Here is an 18,197-nt window from a genome sequence, read left to right as displayed (position 1 = left end):
TCAAGTCCCTATCCTCACCCCACACATAACCATTAATTTATTGAAGTAATGACAGGTGGAGCTAATAGGCATAACTCCAAACAGCATCAAGGGCGGTCACCCTTGCCCTTCAAAGTGCGATGTGTGGTCTAGCAGTATCACGTATCACCTGAGACACTGTTAGAAATGCCAAATCTCAGATCCACGCCCAACATAGATGTAGAATTTAACCCATCCTTTCCCAAGACTACCAGGTGATTTTGCAAGCATGCTAAAGTTTGAGAAACACCGCTCTAGACTAGTGGATCTCAAAGTGTGATCTCCAGACCAATCGCATCAGTATTACCTGGGAAGCTGTTAAAAAATTCAAGTTTTCAGAATCTACCCCACACCGACACATCAGAAGCTCTGGCACTGGGAGCCCAGCAATCTGTGTTTTACAAGCCTTCCCGGCTGGGACCTGGTGGCAGCTGCTACCATTATCATTACCACATCCTCACCGATGATGCTACGTCTAAGGGCGATGACACTGGCAATTTCAGGGCAGAAGCGAACAAAACCTAAGAAAGGCCTTTAAGAACTTACCAGACTTGTATCAGCATAGATTTCTAAATTCACCTGTGCCCCTCTCTCCATTGCTCACTAAACTCCAGCCACAAAGCTCTTTCTCACCACAGGGAGTTCAGGCTCCTTGTTTCCTCTTCCTATCAGGCTCTTAATTCTCCTCTTAGGCTGGCTAGCTCCTCCTTCTTCTTTACGACCCATCAAAATGTCATCGCCTTAGAGAAGCCTTCTCTGCTTCACTCACCCTATCTAAATTTGCTGTTTTCTGTGTCGGAAACTTGCTTTCCTCACAGAGCACATCACAATGCACAGTTAATGGTATTTATTTGTCAGGTGACTTATTTGCCATCTGTTTCTCCTACTGGACATTAAGTTCCATGAAGGGCCCGCTTGGGTCTTGACCACCAACTTCCTTTGTGCCTAACAGTGACTTCTGTATAGTAGGCTTTAATGAATACTTCCTGAATAAATGACTAAACAGGAGATATAACAAAAATAAGTGAGCATAAGTTGCCTATAATATTTGATACTTTTCAACATTAGAAGTTCTCTAAATATCAAAGTTTTTCCCAGGGAACTTAGAATCTTGTCATTTAACAAGTAGGTTATATTAGTAGAATAACTTTAATCTAAAAAGCAATGAGAACAAAACACAAAATAAAAAGTGTTTTATTCCCTTTTGAATGTGTGTTGAATTCAATACAATTTGATAAAGCATTTTTCTAAGGCAAAGGAACCATTGTTACACTTAGAAGGTAATTGACTGCAAAAAATATATATAGTCTATGCTCTATGTTATTCTTAAAAAGAAATTCAAGATTTTATTCTATGTTTACTATGTTGCAAAAATGATGTCTTCTTTACAGCTCTGGACATCATGACAATGGCACGGTAAAGGAATTTTTGTTGTTGTTTTTTCCTTTGCATTATCTTCATATACCAGTAAAAAATAAACTCTTCAATAAATAAATATATATAATAAATATCTGCAAAGTGAAAATGTATAAATAGGTCCATCCTTAAAAAAAAAATGTTCCATCTTGGCATGCATGTTCCGTAGTCCACGTTTCATCCGGGTTTTTTACATGTAACTCCATAACCTGCAAAATCTTACAAGGTCCTCAGAATTTATGTAGCAATAATTTTGGCCAACTGCGTTGATTTATTTCTTCAACATGAAGTGTCTATTTTATAATGTAACTTTTAAAGTAAACATAATCCAGAGAGGTGAGGTACCAGCAGCAAACTAGGTGGGCTTCCCATTATCCACAGTTTAACAGATTTTCAGCTTCAATTTTCCAGTAAGGACTGACCCAGTGTACCTAAGGGAACTTAATCCACGTATAAAGAGAGGTCTTGATCTGCTTCAAGTCAACATGTGGGGGTTATTTTTTTGTCCATTCTCAATATCCTTTCCAAAGTCAGTCTCTCGCCAGAAAACATTCTGAGGGTCTTCCTGGGTTATTTCACGGTGCGAACTGTAACAAGAAAGAATGGTCGTAGTTTGGTTCTTCGGTAAAGACACTATCACCCTTCAACTGTACATCAGTATGTCCTTGTACAATTCAGGCACTCTTTCCGGATCCACTGGTCTGGGCAGGAAGTGTGTAAATTTCTGATGTCTTTTGGACCTGGTACCGTCTCTCGCGGTTCCATCTTTGTTAAGCGCTACAAAGTACCTGCGGCCAGTGTCTCCGTGTTTATATATGTTGGATGAGTAGGTATTATACCAGTTCTCTTCAAATTGCTCCCTAAAGATGCATTCAGAAGTCAATTTCTCCTATAAGAGAGAAAGTAACTACCATTAAAAAAAACACCTTTGAGAGAATCTCCTTAGCAAAGTCTCATCGCTCTATTTTCACTGCTTTGCCTCTAACAACATCCTTGTCGAAGAAGAAAAACGGAGGAGCTGGTTTTGCTTTATTTTGTTTTAGTTCTTATGTTGTCTGGAATTCTTTCTCCCAGTCTGCTAAGCCTCCCAGAAGCCTAGCTCAAAGAACTTCCAGTTAAATATCAATTCTCAATTTTATTTCCAGACACTCAATAAATATCAAGAACTTTCCCATGCTCCATTGTATCTCCCTCCTACCATCACCCCACCAAACAGGCCTGTAGCTTATCTTGCTCTGTTGTTAGATGCCAAAGTTCTACATAGCAAGTTTCCACTATCATTCTGAAATCTTTCAAGATCTTGTTAACATCCAAAGTCCTAATTCAAAAGCATCATTCCAAATCATGGATCTTCCCTTTATGTATTTACTAATTGTTTGACGATACATTCTCCATCATTAACTTTGATCTAGATGTTACTATTAGGTAAATGTAGTAAATGTCCAGTGATTTCTTGCCTTTTCAAAACAGACTATATGTTATCCTAAGGGAGAGACCACAGTCGCTTTTTGAATCGTGGCTCTTGTAATTATCAAGACTGCAGACATGGTCAAGTATGGCTGCCATTTTCTGTTGTTGCTTACATTATCCTAAGACTTCATTCACTCATTTCCTATATGTGAAGGTCAGCAAGATATATATTTAGCTATGGAAGATGATCATGGGTGGAGAAAATTTACATTAAATGAAATATAAAGGTGAAAAGAATTTAACATGGCCAGAAGAAAATGACATTTTTCTCTGTCTCTAGCAGGAATAATCAAAATACAGAGGGAAGGAGAAAGACCCAGGATAATGGGCAGAAAGAACTAGCAAACTGAAAGCAATAATTGTTTGGGGTTTAAAAACTGAAATTGAGTAGATACTACTGTCCCGACACATGGAAATTAATCAGGATGCAGGTGTTTAATTTCTACAAGTGTATATTTTATGTATTTCTTCTGACATGCATTGTTGGTAGGTATTTTACTGAACAAAAATGAATAGCCTTAACTTTAAGAATTATAATAATGTTTTTAAAATACGTACTGAGCCATAGAGTTCTCCTTTGTCATTCATTCCAAGGTAAAGACCACTGTCCACACCTCTAATACTGACCAGTCCCACCGCCACACTGATGAATTCCAGGATACCTGAATTTATAAACAAAATAATGACTTGTATTTATTAATGAACATATGACTACTGAAAAGAGTAGATTGGTATTGCTAAATATAGTAATGTAGGTGAAAGTCCTTTATAGGCTGAAAAGTGCTATATAACTGTCTTATTATGATGATCCTCTCCCATTTTACAGATGGAAAAAAAAGCTAAAAAGGAAAAATTGTCCATCAGGGTATAATGTTAAAGGTATAAAACCTTAAACCAGATTGACCTTCAGAGCTTACTGTAAAATTTACAGTAACAAAATTTTACAGTAACTTACTGGCTAGTCTGAATACGTAAGTCGTAAATCTTCTTTGATGTTTCAGTTTCCTCATAGACAAAATGGATGAAATGCATCTTTCCAGGAGAGTCGTATGGACTAACACATTTAGGCATTTAACAAGTGGAAACTATTATCATAAATTAGTATATAATAGAGGTATTCTTAGTCCTTTGTGATTCCATTAGTCAATTATAACCATGTTCTATTAATTGTTTTGTTTTGGTTTTGCTAACCATGACTCAAGTCAATCCTTTTCTAATGGCAGCAACCAGCACACCTTGTATGGGTATGTTAGTGTTTTATAGTTTATAAAGGACTTCTACTTATATTTTCTCCCTGGTCTTCAAAAAAAAAAAAAAACAATTCACTAAGCTAGGTATGTAAGATAATATTATCCCCATTTTTACATATAAAGAAACTGAGGCACAAAAAAGGTTTATTGACTTGCCCTAGAATATGACATTTGGAATTAGTAGAAGTAAACACATGAACTCACATCGTTCTGAGCCCTAATCCAATGTTTCTACTCCAGGATGATACAGTGATTTCAAAACTTTATAGATTACGTAGTGTGCTGTCTCCTGTTACATGGTTCTTAAAAATAAAATTGATAGTTCAAAGAAGTAAAGGGACTTTATAATTCATTAAACGTGATAGCCAAATACCAAGATTTTAGCATGCAAGTAGATTTTTTGCTATTTTTGCTAACTTTCTAAAATTATTTTTCTTTATCAATAGATAAACTAGGATCAAAAACTCTCCACTTAATACACTGATATGCCATCGTAAAAAAAAATTAATGCTTCCCTGTGCATTGCTCCTTTTCTCTGTATACACTAACCCTTGGACTAATTCCTTTGTCTTGTTCTTTTGACTCTTTGCTGAAAGGATATACAGACATACTTTCTATGCTTGGAACTGCCTTCCGAGATAGCTTTCTACCCCCGCTCCTTTACCCCCTCTTCAGCTCTCAAACAGCATAAATGTGCACTAGTTAGCCCGATTCTTGCTCTTATGTCATATCTTGATTTATTGAACAAGTTCCTGTTTGGACACTTGATGTTCCCAAGGCCAAGGGAAAGTACAAAATCTGGCTATTTGGTTATACAGAGGGTTCTATGCTGTTCACAGCCTAATTCATTCTTTGGCAGAAACATAGATTCTTAATCTCTAAACACAGATTCCTAAGAGCTCAAATGAGCTCTCTCAAATTAGTAGTAGATCACAGAGAACACTAGAGCTATCAAGGATCTTACAGCAACAATACACTACTAAATACACTACTAAGTGACTGAGCCACCCAGGCGCCCCATTGAGTGATTTCTATTAGAAAAAAAATACAAACCCAAAACATGATCAGTAGAAGAAGATATATTAACAGCATTTCATCCAGGATAAACTTACAAATGTATAATTACTTGAAATTGTATTGAATTTTAAATTCAAGTGGAAAAGCATACTATGCCTCACATGTAACTTAATTCTCTTTAAGTATCTCATTTACATTAAGATGCTCTTGTCTTTCAGAGAACAGGAACTGATTAAACGATTAGGATGTATAATAGAACCAGTTTTCAAGTACAATAAAATATAAGTTTCATTTCCATATAAACCAATTATATAACACGTCTTATAAAGTATCCATTTTTGTCTTGCAAAACCAAATGGTAAACCACCTCGACTCCATTTCTCATTTTAAGATAATGCTATCTTGTCCAAAACAATGTAGTTGTAGAAAGACAAGAAATCACATAACTCTTTAGAACAATGGCATTCAGTGGTTTCAACTTGATTAAACAACATCTAAAACTTCATCCATAACCAGGCATTAATAATTTTGCAAAGGCTCACAGAGATTTATGGGAACAAGGTTATGTGGTTGTTGTGCTCCTCTTATAGATTTTAGCCACACTTTTAAATTCTGATCCTTTTTCTCCTTGAGGAAATAGTATACCACACAGTAATTTGTAATCACTTGATTCTTAAATGAGATGTGACAAGTCTTTCTTATTTATAATATGAGGTGGCAACTAAGCTAATTCCTTAACAAAGAGTAGACATGAAAAACCTTCCTTAAGAGGTAATCACAGATTTTAGATAGATTTTCTAATGCCCAGTGTCCCATAAAAAGACTTGGAGGTACTTTGTCTTTCTGGTATCATTTTCAAAGCCAGCCTTTTTAAAAATCATAATAAACAGGTGAGTCAACCCACAATGCAACCACATCAGACAGATCTATGGAGAATAGGGGAGAATAAAGGAAAAGCCTTTAAAGGAATATGTTTGATCTCAGGTTAAACTTTTTTTTTAAGCAATGATTTCATGTTTACATATTAGGTAAAATCTTCCTACTGTACTACTGTGCAGAAAAACTGTATTATAAATATAGAGAGAACTCAGGAAATTATATTAACCTCACTGAGACCTTTTTGCTTAGCTTCTATTGATGTGGTTTTGAAATTTTAAATACAGGATTCTGAGTTTTTCATTTAATCATTCACGGGCTAATTAGTATAAACTATCAAACATGTTATTTAGCATCACCAATAGCCATTCTCAAGCTGCTCCAAAATTCTCACTCTGATGACACATTAATGAGTTTAAAAGAAAAACAGCAAAATAATTTCAAAATTAATCATTGAAGCACTAGTAAAAGAAGGCAAATACAGAGAGAAGCATATGATGTTATACAGGCTAAACATAAACTTTCTTCTCACCTACACTCCCCCTTGCAGTCAATTATGATGTGTTAGTGATTCAAGGCCACTAGGATGCACTGTAATGAATGGTAGAGGCTGTTCACACCTCCTTTAGGATATGGAAACTAATCTGCATTCTTTTCCCTTTGTGTAACAGTAAATATTTTGTTCCGATACGATACGTAGCCTCCCACCATAGAGTGACTTGAACTATTACAAAATGGGTCCAAGTCCCATTTTTGCAATTACTAAATGCTTATGCAAAAATTTAGCAAAAGAAAAATGTTCTAGCAAGATAGGAGTTCTGGCATACAGTATTCTTTTCTTAAGGAAGAGATTTAAACACCAGTTTGATGAATGTCATCAAGCCTAGAAATATTTATAATCTCTTCCCATAGAATTGTGTATCTTCCTGTAGTCTTATTAAGAGTCACAAAATGAAAAAAGCAAGTGGTGTCTTTGGAGGCCACAGTTGAATCTCAAGTGTCTTAGTGGGAGAGAGCCAAAGCATAAGAGACTCTTAAAAACTGAGAACAAACTGAGGGTTGATGGGGGGTGGGAGGGAGGGGAGGGTGGGTGATGGGTATTGAGGAGGGCACCTTTTGGGATGAGCACTGGGTGTTGTAATGGAAACCAATTTGACAATTTGACAATAAATTTCAAAAAAAAAAAAGAATCTCAAGTGTCTTAAAAGCTGAATTTCCAAGGCTATACTGTGTATCACAAGAGGTAGAGGTTAAGTCTAAACCTAACTTCTAGCTCCTCTACTCTTAGTCCTTACCACCCTTGTGTCCCTTTCTAAATCTTTCTAGTAACCAGAAAATCTTTCTGTAATAAAAAGAGTGCCATAATTCTTGAAGAAAACTGAGCCACCTGATGTCAGCAGAGTTCTTTAGAATCAGAATCTCAGCCTCCTCCATTTAGAAACCACTTTCTAAAAGTGACCCCAAGGTTGGCCAGTAGGTCATGACACTCTTGACTCATAGTCAATGGGAATTTGGAAGAGATCAGTGGAAGCTGCAAACATATGGGTTTTAAAAAGTTAATTTTCTAAGCCTTTAAGTGCTACCAAATGACCACCACATGCTCATTTCTACATCTAGAGTTACAAATGCCCCTGAAACTGAGATTTACACTTCTCCAAAGTTTTAATGAGTACTACAAGTCAAGAAAGGGATGAGAGTATAAGAACCAGGGGAAGAGGACAAGAGAGGGCCATTCAGAAATGAGATTCTCAAAGAGCCCTCAGTGCGCTAAGGAAGAGAAAGGAAGACAGATGTTGGGCCCTTTCACATTGCTGCTGACAAGTAAACCCTATCTGTTAAAACTACAATAAATCTCTCCAGTGATGTCCCAAGTTTGATGACCAAGAATCCTTTGAGAATGCTACCGGGTTAACTCTAATATAATGAGAACCCCCGCAAGGGGGGAAGATCCTGAGATGTTAGAACCTGGAAGCACCTTAAACGTCATCACCTAATTTAAGCCCATCATTGTACAGAAAAAAAGAAAATTAAGGCTCAGGCTGTTGAAGGCACTTGCTAGCTCTACAGCTAGTTAGGGGGTAATTAACAATAGAGACCATAGGATTTCCCAATCTGGTGTCATAGGGATCCTTCGCCTGTTTATTTTAACCCTTTCTGTTCCCAGGCACTGCCGGAGGTATTCTGAAACACGTCCCTGTGTGTTCCCACCCATATCCTCTTTCGCTTCCCCATTTCCTCTTCCATATAGTCAATACGAAGATCTTTGCTTTCGGGTTTCACAATTTCTAGAGGAGCTTGGCTGAGCGACTGGGCATGCTCAGTAGCCGGATAGGCTCCCCCCCCCCCCGCCCCCCGACCTCCCCCTTTTCTCGCCCAAACAGAACTTTCAAGAGCTCAAAGAATTGCAGGCAGGTGAGCCTTACAGCAGAGACGCTCACTGGAAGTGAATCTGTCACCTACCTCTTCGGGTGAACATTTACGGTAAATGCTCCCACCCTGCACAGGAGCGACCCTCTGAGCAGTAGCCATGAAGTCACTATCCACCCCGTAACCGCGGGGGCATGTTTAAAGAAGCAGACGGCTTCGGATGTTAATTTTTGTTAAGTAAATGGTGCTGGAGGCAAAGTGAGAAGAAGCAGGAGAAACCAAAACAGATTTAAAAAACAAAACTAAAAACTGCCTGCGAGGTGAGACGTGCGAGGGAGACGTGATTCCGAGTCCTGGCCTCGCCCCAGGCAGCAGAAAAAGGGCAGGGCTGCAAGGTGCGGGCGGAGCACCCACCCCTTCCCCTCCCGCCCCCGGCGTCTGGAGCTGCAGCCCTGCGGGAGAAAAGTCCTCCCCGTCCCCGCGCTGGCCCGCCCTTCAGCCCCAGCCCGCACCTCGCACCGGATAGGGTCCGCGGGCTCCCTCCGCACGGGCTGGCTCGGGGGTGCTGGGGAGCCGGTACGTACCGAAGAGGCTGTGGTCCTGCCGGGTGCCCTGCACGCTGCCGTCGGGCAAGATCTGCAGGTGGAAGCCCGTGCGGCAGTAGAGCTGCCGGCGGCGCAGGATGCCGTGCAGGTGCGCCAGCTCCGCGGCCCCGGGCCCGCCGCGGGCGCCCCTCTCCGCCGCGCCGCGGCGCTCGCCCAGCAGAGGCGGCCGCTCCCCTGCTGGAGGCAGCAGGAAGTGCGAGCCCACCTGCTGGCCCAAGCCCTCCAGGCCGCCGAGGAAGCCCCCGACTTCGGCTAAGGGAGCCATGGAGGGGCCCGAGGGAGAGGCGGACGATCCGGAAGACAAAAGACCCCCCAGAAAAAAAAATGTAGCGGGGATGGGGGAGTGACTGGAGGAAAAATATAGCAAAACAAGCGCAAAAAGGCCCGGTTACTCCTGTGAGGTCGCTGACTGGACTTTGCACTGAGATAGCAGGGGAGTTTTCACTGTCTTGGAGCGATCTTCTCTCCTTGGGCGGGTGGGAGCCGGCTGCTGGCTTTGCAAAAACATCTATAGCTGCCGCTGCCAATACCGGGCTGGGCCTGGGGCTGGGACCGGGGGCTGAGGCTCCAACTCCGCCAACTGATCAGATCAGAGTCCTGTGTACATACACACCGAGTATATATGCGGGTCCTCTTGACATATGCTAATCAAGTCCTTTCATGCGCGCTGGGGAGGTGCTGTTTGAAATCTTAAACCGGCCTCCTCTCGACACGTTTTTGCTCTTCGGAAGTGACCAAAAGGGGCCCTTGACGGTCCTCTATCCATGCTGTCGCAAAAACCATTCCCACACTGGGCCAAAGCTAGCCAGCAACTTTGGGGAGGCGCAACTGAGGCCCCTCTTTGGGGTTGTCTTTGGAACAACCGTGATGCTGTTCAGCTACTGCTGTGCAACCGCCTTTGATGTGAACTCCTTTGCAGTGATAGATGGCTGCTAAAAAGGAGCCCAGCTTGGCAGGTATATAGAAGAAGGGGAAGGGGGAGGGAGGTGGAGGAGGCGGGAGGAGGGGGTGGAGGAGGGGATGGGTAGGAGGAGGAAAAAGGGGAGAAGAGGAGGAGAATTGGACTCCTTGGGAGCTGCTGGGAGCCTTCAGTGGACAGGTGCAAAGAAAAGTAAGAGACAGAGAAGGAAAAAGGGCGTTACCTGAGGCTTAGGCCTGCCCAGACACACATGAAAGGAAAATCAAAGCTTTGACAGTTTAACTCACTAATTTTAAAACACTAATAAAATGTACAAGCATTACTTTTTTCTTTTATCATTTAGATGGGGGATTTTCTTTACATAATCAAGGTTAGGTTAGGAACACATACACCCCCCCCCCCTTCCCAGGTTCACTTTAATGTTTATCTTTTCTCAGATAGCACATGATCTAACCAAGATTGCCTTATATCTACATGGAAGTTTTAAATTGTGTGCTAAGGTCATGGGCTTTTCATCAACACAATAAAATAACATAGTATAAACGGGAATGTAGGGATTAAGGGTAAACCCAAATATGTTGAAAAAAGATGGTTTACATTCTTATATTTGCCACAAATAGAAAATGAGTAGTGCCATAAATGGTGAGTGGCCTCTGGGGCGCTTATCCAATCTAAGAGCATTTCCCTGTTCTTTTTAGTTGCATTTTCTTTAAGGTTAGATTTTGTTGTTGTTGTTGTTGTTCATATTTTAATTATAAAAATGAGTCGATAGTGTTGATTCTCGACGTGTTTTTGAGACAGGAGAAGTTACTGGTAAAAATGTAAGAATGCCTGTGTGTTTTGTAAACTAAAAAGTCATTGAAGTGAAGGAGATGAATACTTATCCATGTAAACCTTAAAACTTGGTTTTGTACCACTAGTGAAATTCAAGATCTTCCCATTAAAATTTTTCAGTGGCAAAAGAGTTGAGAATCATTTGGCAGATTTATGTTCCCCCTAAGCAAAAAGTTTTAGGGAATCACTAAAGATTCATTTTTCAGTCTTATTTCACGGTCTGTTCAGCAAAAGCCTGAACCTGGGAGCACAAATGGATGTGACTGCTTTATTTTATTTGCTCGGAAGGGTTTTTTGCTAATTAACTGGCAGGTGCTTTAAAGTAGGTAAAGTTACACCTTTTCATCACTGCAGCCCTAAGTACTTACCCTTGTGCAACCAAGTTATAAAAGAATCCTTAAAGCAAGTGATTTACTGTTGATAGATATGAAATAAAACAAAAACACTAGCTAAAAACAATAAACAGAAAAATCACTCTAGAAATGTATATTCTAAGTCTGTTTTAAAGGTTGTACCAGGTAAATGTCGTATTATTTCACTTTTCAAATAACAGCGGTCTGTCTTGTAGGACCCCCAAATCCACCATAAGCAAGATTTCAAAGCACATCTGTGTAAACATTATCACATCAGTGTAAAACATCAACCAATGAGCTTTTACTTTGAACCAAATCTTCTTAATTGCAGTGTTAAATCAAAGAAAGTTAGATCAAAGTTGTGTGAATCTCATAGCGGGATAACTAAAGTAGCCAGCGCATACATTGATTACTTTTAAAGAGGAGATACTTAAAGGTTTTAAAACTAAGATCAGGTGCCTTTTAATGAGGTTTGTTTCAAGGTCTAAGTTCTGTACAACATCCAATACTGTTAATTATTCCGCAATGGATATCTAGCATCGTCACCTGCTCCTTGAGGTACCTGTTCAGCCTCTGAACTATTTCCCCACATGAACACTTTAAGCCCTGCTGTATGATCTATAGCCCTTAGACTGGTTAAGTCTCTTGTATTACTTCTAGATATTAATATCAGGAAATTTTACACATGGTCACCAAAAGCCCCAATACTCTAATAATAGAGTTACCTTCTCTTTGTACAACTTGAGCATTTTCAAGTGCATTACCTTAACTGATCACCACAATAACCCTATGAGATCAACACATCCCACTTTATAAAGAAAAACAAAAATGTCCTGGATTCTAGCTCCGGATTTAGTCCAGAGTCCTACATCTCAGGGTAATTTCTTTAAACTCTCTAAATGCCCCTGTTTCAGCTTTGTAAAGGAAGTACAATGTAACTCCTGCCTCATTCACTATGCCTAGGGTTGCTATGGGAATGTGGTTTTAAAACTATAGTTTTCTGTGCATCTAAGATGCTAGACTTTTCAGTTGTTGGGAAAATGTTTGCTTCATAATATGGCAAATGTGATTTGTTTGAAATACATAATAAATCTTTTTTCCTCCAAACCAAACCTTTAATGTGTAAGTTTTGAATGGTGCTTAATGCCATTTTATAAAGGGCCAGAATAGAAACAAAAAGATAAGGATTTCTTTTGTTTGTACTAGTCATGTGACAGGAAAAGATAACACTAAAGTTTTTTTTTTTTTTGCACATGCTGTGATGATATCATGGGAAGTTAAATAATTTTGAAGAGTGTTTTACAAGAGTGCATTATTCAACTTTTAAGTATACACTGCAATCTAATCAACTTCACCTATACTTCCTAGAGACCACACTTGCCTTGCTGTTATACAAATATGTGGTACAATTTCTACTTCCACAAAATGTAGTTACAGTTTTCCAGGCCATATAATTCCTATATAGCTTTTCAGCAAGCATATTGTCATGAATCTTTGTTTTTAACACACGAAAAAGAAGTCAATGGCTTTTGATACTTCTACATGTGTTTAACTTGAGAGAAAGAAAAAAAAATGGATTTAAAAGTCTTGACTTACACCCTCAATAAAATAAAAGTACATTTGCCTAACATTATTTATTATTTGTAATTACAAAATATTGGCAACAGCATAAATTTCCATACACAGGACACTAAATGAATAAATTACGGTACATTCATACAATGGAGCATTGTACAGCCGGGAAAAGAATGAGAAAGATGATATTATTAATGAAAAGAGCAAAGCTTTTGCACACTTTAAATATAGTGTAAGAAACATGCATATGCCTTTCTTTTTTTTTTTTTTTCAAAGTTAAACATAGGATAGACAAACCAGAAACTAATGAAATTGGTTACCTTGTTCATTCATTATCTGGGATGGACGTGAATGGATTAGAAGACATGAGGGAGTGACACTTCTTTGAGAGCAACTTTTCATAGAGCTTTGACTTCTGCAGAAATATGTTTTCAATTTTTTTTAGATGAAATAAAATCAAAAAGAATCAAGAGGTGGGGGCAGGGAACAAAACCAGCAACAAATGACCTAAGTGAATTCAAGTGACACAAAAAGGAGTAATGATCAGTTAAAAAACACTTAGTAATTTTCAAATAGAATTCTTTGACCAAATAACCAAGGTCTAAAGACCAAAAGAAAAATACATGAACAAATATTAAATTTCAGTTACTAAGACTGTTTTTCTTAGTTGTAGAGGTTAGATAACTGTTTTGTAAGATCGAACAAATGAGTAAATATATTGCCGATGAGACTTCAGTGTTTCACAGAGAATGGAGATACAAATATGAAAACAGACAAGACTAGAATGAATCCTGTAGTAATGAATTGGAATTGCAGTGATCAGTATCAGCATGTGGGGCGTGTGTGTGTGTGTGCGTGTGCATGTGCGTGTGTGTGTCAATGTGTACCTCCATTCTGACAACTAAAGAGGCCTAGATGCAAAGATACACCAGAGGCAAATGAGCACATGTCTCACATGAGCACACATCTAGATCTTAGTTTCTTGATTTAATCTTCCATTAAAATGACCCAGGGAAAATGTCTGGTCCCAGGACTGGGGCAGCTCTCTTTCTTTCTTAAGACTATTTTTTTAGAGCAGTTTTAGGTTCACAGCAAATAAGAGTAGAGATTAGAGATTTCACATCTTCCACCAGAGTGGTATATTTATTACAATTGATGGACCTATACTGACAGGTCATTATCACCTAAAGGTCATAGTTTGCATTAGGGTTCACTTTTGGTGTGTTGTATATTGTGTTCATGGGCCTAGGCAAGTGTATAACGATATGTACCCATCACTATACTATCATACGGAGTAGTTCTACTGCCCGAAAAACCTTCTGTGTTCACTCACTCATCCTTCCTCCTCTTCCAACTCCTGGCACCACTGCTCTTTTTACTGTCTTCATAGTTTTGCCCTTTCCAGAGTGTCATGTACTTTGTATCATACAGTATGTAGCCTTTTCAGATTGCCTGCTTTCACTTAGTAATATACACTTAAGATTGATTCCTCTATGTCTTTTTATGGCTTTTATAGCTTATTACCCCTTAGTACTGAATGCTATTTCATTGTCTGGATATACCACAGTTTATTTATCCATTCACCCACTAAAGGTTTTCCTGGTTGCTTCCAAGTTTTGTCAACTATGAGTAAAGCGTCTATAAGCATCTGTGTGCATACTTTTGTGTGGACATGACTTTTCAACTCCTTTGGGTAAATATCAAGGAGTGTGACCTCTGGATTGTATGTTAGACTATGTTTAGTTTTGCAAGAAAATGCCAAATGTCTTCCAAAGTAGGTGTACAATTTTGGATTCCCTCCAGTAGTGAATGAGGGTTCCTATTTGCTGCACATTCTCACCAGCATTAGATGTTGTCAGAGTTTTTATATGTGACTGTTTTAATCGGTATGTAATAATATTTCATCTTAATTTGTGATTCCCTAATGACATATGATGCAAAGCATCTTTTTATATGCTTATTTGCCATATGTAAGTTATCTGTGAAAGCCTGTGGCACATTTTTAAATCTGGTTATTTGTTTTCTTGTTGTTGAATTTTAAGAGTTCTTTACATATTTTGGATAATAGCCATTTATCAGATGTGTCTTCCGCAAATATCTTCTCTCAGTCTGTGTCTTGTCTTCTCCTTCTCTTAACATTGTCCTTCACAGAGCAGAAGGTTTTAATTTTAATGAATTCCAACTTATCAAGTGTATCCATGATGAATTGTGGAGAACTTTTCCTTATGGAAGAATATCAACTAATAAATACTGAAGGAATGATGGAACTACAAAATGGCCATTTTGCAGCCCTTCATAGGATCATTGCTAATCCAGTGATATCATCAATGCATGCTAAAAATAGGGGGTAAAAGTTAGATGAAGAAGAGACTATTTACATAATCTCAAGTACTCCCTCAAAAATTGTTTCTCGATCACAAAGAGAAAACAGTAACTTCTAGTGGATTAATCTAGTGAATACTATTTTAAACACATCATAAAAGTAAATAACGATAATGGGACAAACCAGTGCCTTAATATCTTAGGGAAGGATACGATGTCATTTATTTGGTGTTCCTGTCAAAAATGCATAATCTACTCATGAGGAAACATCAGATAAACCCCAATTGAGGTACATTCTGTGAAACAACTGGCCTACATGCTTCTAAAATGTCAAAATTAAGAAACACAAAGAAAGGTTGAGGAACTGCTCCATACTAAAGGAAACTAAACAGACGTGAAAACTAAATGTGTCGTATGATCCTGGGATGGAGTGTGAACCAGAAAAAAATAAAACTATAGGGGACATTATTGAAACAACTGGCAAAATTTTGATATGGATTGTGAGTTAAATAATAGTTTTGTATCTACATTAAATTTCCTGATTTTGCCAGTGTACTGTGGTTATATAAGGAAAAGTCTTAGGGAATCCAAAATAGAACTTTATGGATAAAGGGGCATGACGTCTGCAAAATTATTCTCCAGTGGTTCAGAAAAAATTATATATGCAATCATAAACAGAAAAAGAGAATAGATAACAAATCAGGTGGAGTGAAATGTCAACAAAGAATGTGAATAGAGGGCCGCTTGTAACTTTTCTGTAAGTATGAAATTACATCAACAAAAAATTTTTAATGTAGATTTTGAAAGATCACATCTCAGATATTAGAAGCACTTTAATTAGAGGAAAGAAAAATGTAAATTCAACAGGTATTATGTAAGATAATTGACATAAAACCAGAATTCCTGGGCTATTTGCATAGAAGAGTTTCAGTCTGCACAAAATCCTAAATCTGGATCAGAACAGGTTTGATATTTTCTGTGAACAATATTGACCACACATGGAAAAAGGAAAATTAGCTGACCATGAAATCACATAATTTTGGGGACCAAATTAAGCGGAATAAAATTTCGACACAAATTGAACATCTTTGTTGTTGCCTACTTGTTTCGGGAGCATCAACTACTCTAATCCAGCCCCCCTCCCACTTTACCCATCTCAGAGAGTAACAAGAGAAATTAACAACACAGCTTGATTTTTACCTTGTATTTTTTTATTTCCTTACTCACTTTTCTAGATACAAGCAAGATATTGCCACTGAATGGTTATGAGACCTTGAGAAAGTTATATCACTGGAGCCCATGAGCTCAATTTTTTCCTCTATAAAATTGGACTAATAACATATGTTCTATCCAACTTGCAGAAGTATTGTTGGATTCCTATGTGTATGAAAATCCATTAGTGCTACAGCATCTAAGTGATTATTATTTTTTTAATTTTTTAATTTTTTTTTTATCTTTGAGAGAGAGAGAGAGAGGGCGCGCACAACTGGGGAAGGGGCAGCGAGAGAGGGAGACAGAATCCAAAGCAGGCTCCAGGTTCCAAGCTGTCAGCACAGAGCCGGTTGTGGGTTTCGAACTGACAAGTCCTGAGATCACGGCCTGAGCCTAAGTCGGATCCTTAACAAACTGCGCCACTCAGGCACCCCAGTAAGTGATCGTTTTAATGACAACAATCATCACCAGTTTTCCCTGGGTTTGGGGCCACTTAAAATTCCAAGTTTTGCTCTAGGTTGCAAGAAGATAAAAAGATGGTTTGTGGGGTTTATAGCATCATCAAAACTAATAGTAGTCCTTATTTGAAGCATGGAAGAAATGATTTTTTTTTTGGTTCCTGTAATGAAAGGTTTAACTAATAGCATTTCAAGGTAGGTCTGAAAGAAATATACTTCTTTCTTTTGGGAAGTGCTTTTGGAAGTAGCGTATTTCACGGCATCTGGCAAAATATACATAATTTTTTCACATGTCATGTGATCTTCTGTCATCATTTGAATATATCATAAAATTATAGTGTGAAAGTATTTCCCATTTTTCATGTCATGGAAGGAAATTGCCAACTCACCTCAACCAAACACCTTCATTTTGCAGATGAGGAAAGATTGCTTTCAGGAAAATGCCACCTCGTTAATGGAGAAACCCTAATTAAAATTAAAATGGTTCACATCTATTTCCAACGCTGTTCCGACCCAACCTGCTGCAAATACCCAAGTATGTAAAAGAAGTCGATTCTCTGGAGCAACTGAAATATACCTGATTTAAAAAAAAAAATGTGATACAAGTTGACATCATCACTTGTACACGTTACTTTATTTGGTTCCTCCCAGAATCAGCAATTACAGAGTGGATTAAGAAAAATGATGATAGTTGCTTTTTTTTTTCATTGCTTATTACCTCCTAACTATGAATGTATCCACAGATGCCACTAAGCCTCTTTGTTTTTCATTTCTCCATTTTCAAAGTAAAGAAACAATATTTTAAATACAATATGTTTTGTCCTACTGAAACATAATGCACATGAACACCAAAAGAATATTATTATTATAATAAGTAAAAATCAAATCATCAGTATTCAAATGAATTGCATTTTTTGAGGGCATAAAGTTACCATCAAAAATCTGATTTTTTTTTAAAATGACACTCTTCCAAATAAAGAATCTATTCATAAAATTCAGGAAGTCGATAGATTTAAATAATTAATGAGTTTGTTCATTGTCTCTCCTTAGAATGAGTTAGAAATAAAACACACCATTATAAGCATGGAGATACAAGAGTTTAATTTATTGTAACATCAATAATACGGATGAATTACATTCTTTTTGAAACAACAGAAAATGGAAAAGTGATTAATTAAACTAACTTGAAATTTCATATCTTTCCAGCAAAGTAATATGATAAGAGTAACCGAAGCTTTATTTACCCATTTTTCTCCTCTAATTAGAGGCCTCCGATAACCAGACCTGTTTTTGCAGAACTGGAGCCTTGCCGCAAGCAAAAACTGCTCAGAGGACTGGAGCTAAGTAAGTGCTGGAGTAGAGAGGAGAATGGGGAGAAGGGGAGAGGAGTGAGGGCTCAAAGGCACTTCTGACATTTTGGCAAACAATTTAGGAAGACGTAAATAGCTTTCTAGAACGGTCACCCTGCATAGCGTTAGTTAGCACATGGGAGGCTAGCGATGCTT

General features: G+C 38.2%; 1 protein-coding gene across 1 annotated transcript; it reads right to left on the bottom strand.

Annotated features, from left to right (window-relative positions):
• Positions 1-1,194: 1,194 nt before the first annotated feature.
• On the bottom strand, positions 1,195-9,591 carry FGF20 (fibroblast growth factor 20). Its single transcript, XM_023252220.2, has 3 exons — positions 8,999-9,591; positions 3,463-3,566; positions 1,195-2,323 (listed from the first exon to the last, which is right to left on the bottom strand). Exons 1-3 carry the CDS (start codon positions 9,282-9,284, stop codon positions 2,078-2,080), a joined length of 636 nt encoding a protein of 211 aa, XP_023107988.2. The 5' UTR covers positions 9,285-9,591; the 3' UTR covers positions 1,195-2,077.
• Positions 9,592-18,197: the final 8,606 nt, after the last annotated feature.

Source organism: Felis catus, chromosome B1 (assembly GCF_018350175.1).
Source record: "Felis catus isolate Fca126 chromosome B1, F.catus_Fca126_mat1.0, whole genome shotgun sequence".
Taxonomy (NCBI): domain Eukaryota; kingdom Metazoa; phylum Chordata; class Mammalia; order Carnivora; family Felidae; genus Felis; species Felis catus.
The sequence above is the reverse complement of the archived record's forward strand: the minus strand, read 5'-3'. Positions and strand labels throughout refer to the sequence as shown.

Coding starts and splice junctions, on each gene's coding strand:
- FGF20 (XM_023252220.2), bottom strand. CDS start 9,284: ATGGCTCCCTTAGCCGAAGTCGGGGGCTTCCTCGGCGGCCTGGAGGGC. Junction 3,567..8,998: donor GCAGGACCACAGCCTCTTCG/GTACGTACCGGC, acceptor TTATAAATTCAG/GTATCCTGGAATTCATCAGT. Junction 2,324..3,462: donor AAGGAGAACTCTATGGCTCA/GTACGTATTTTA, acceptor TCTCTCTTATAG/GAGAAATTGACTTCTGAATG.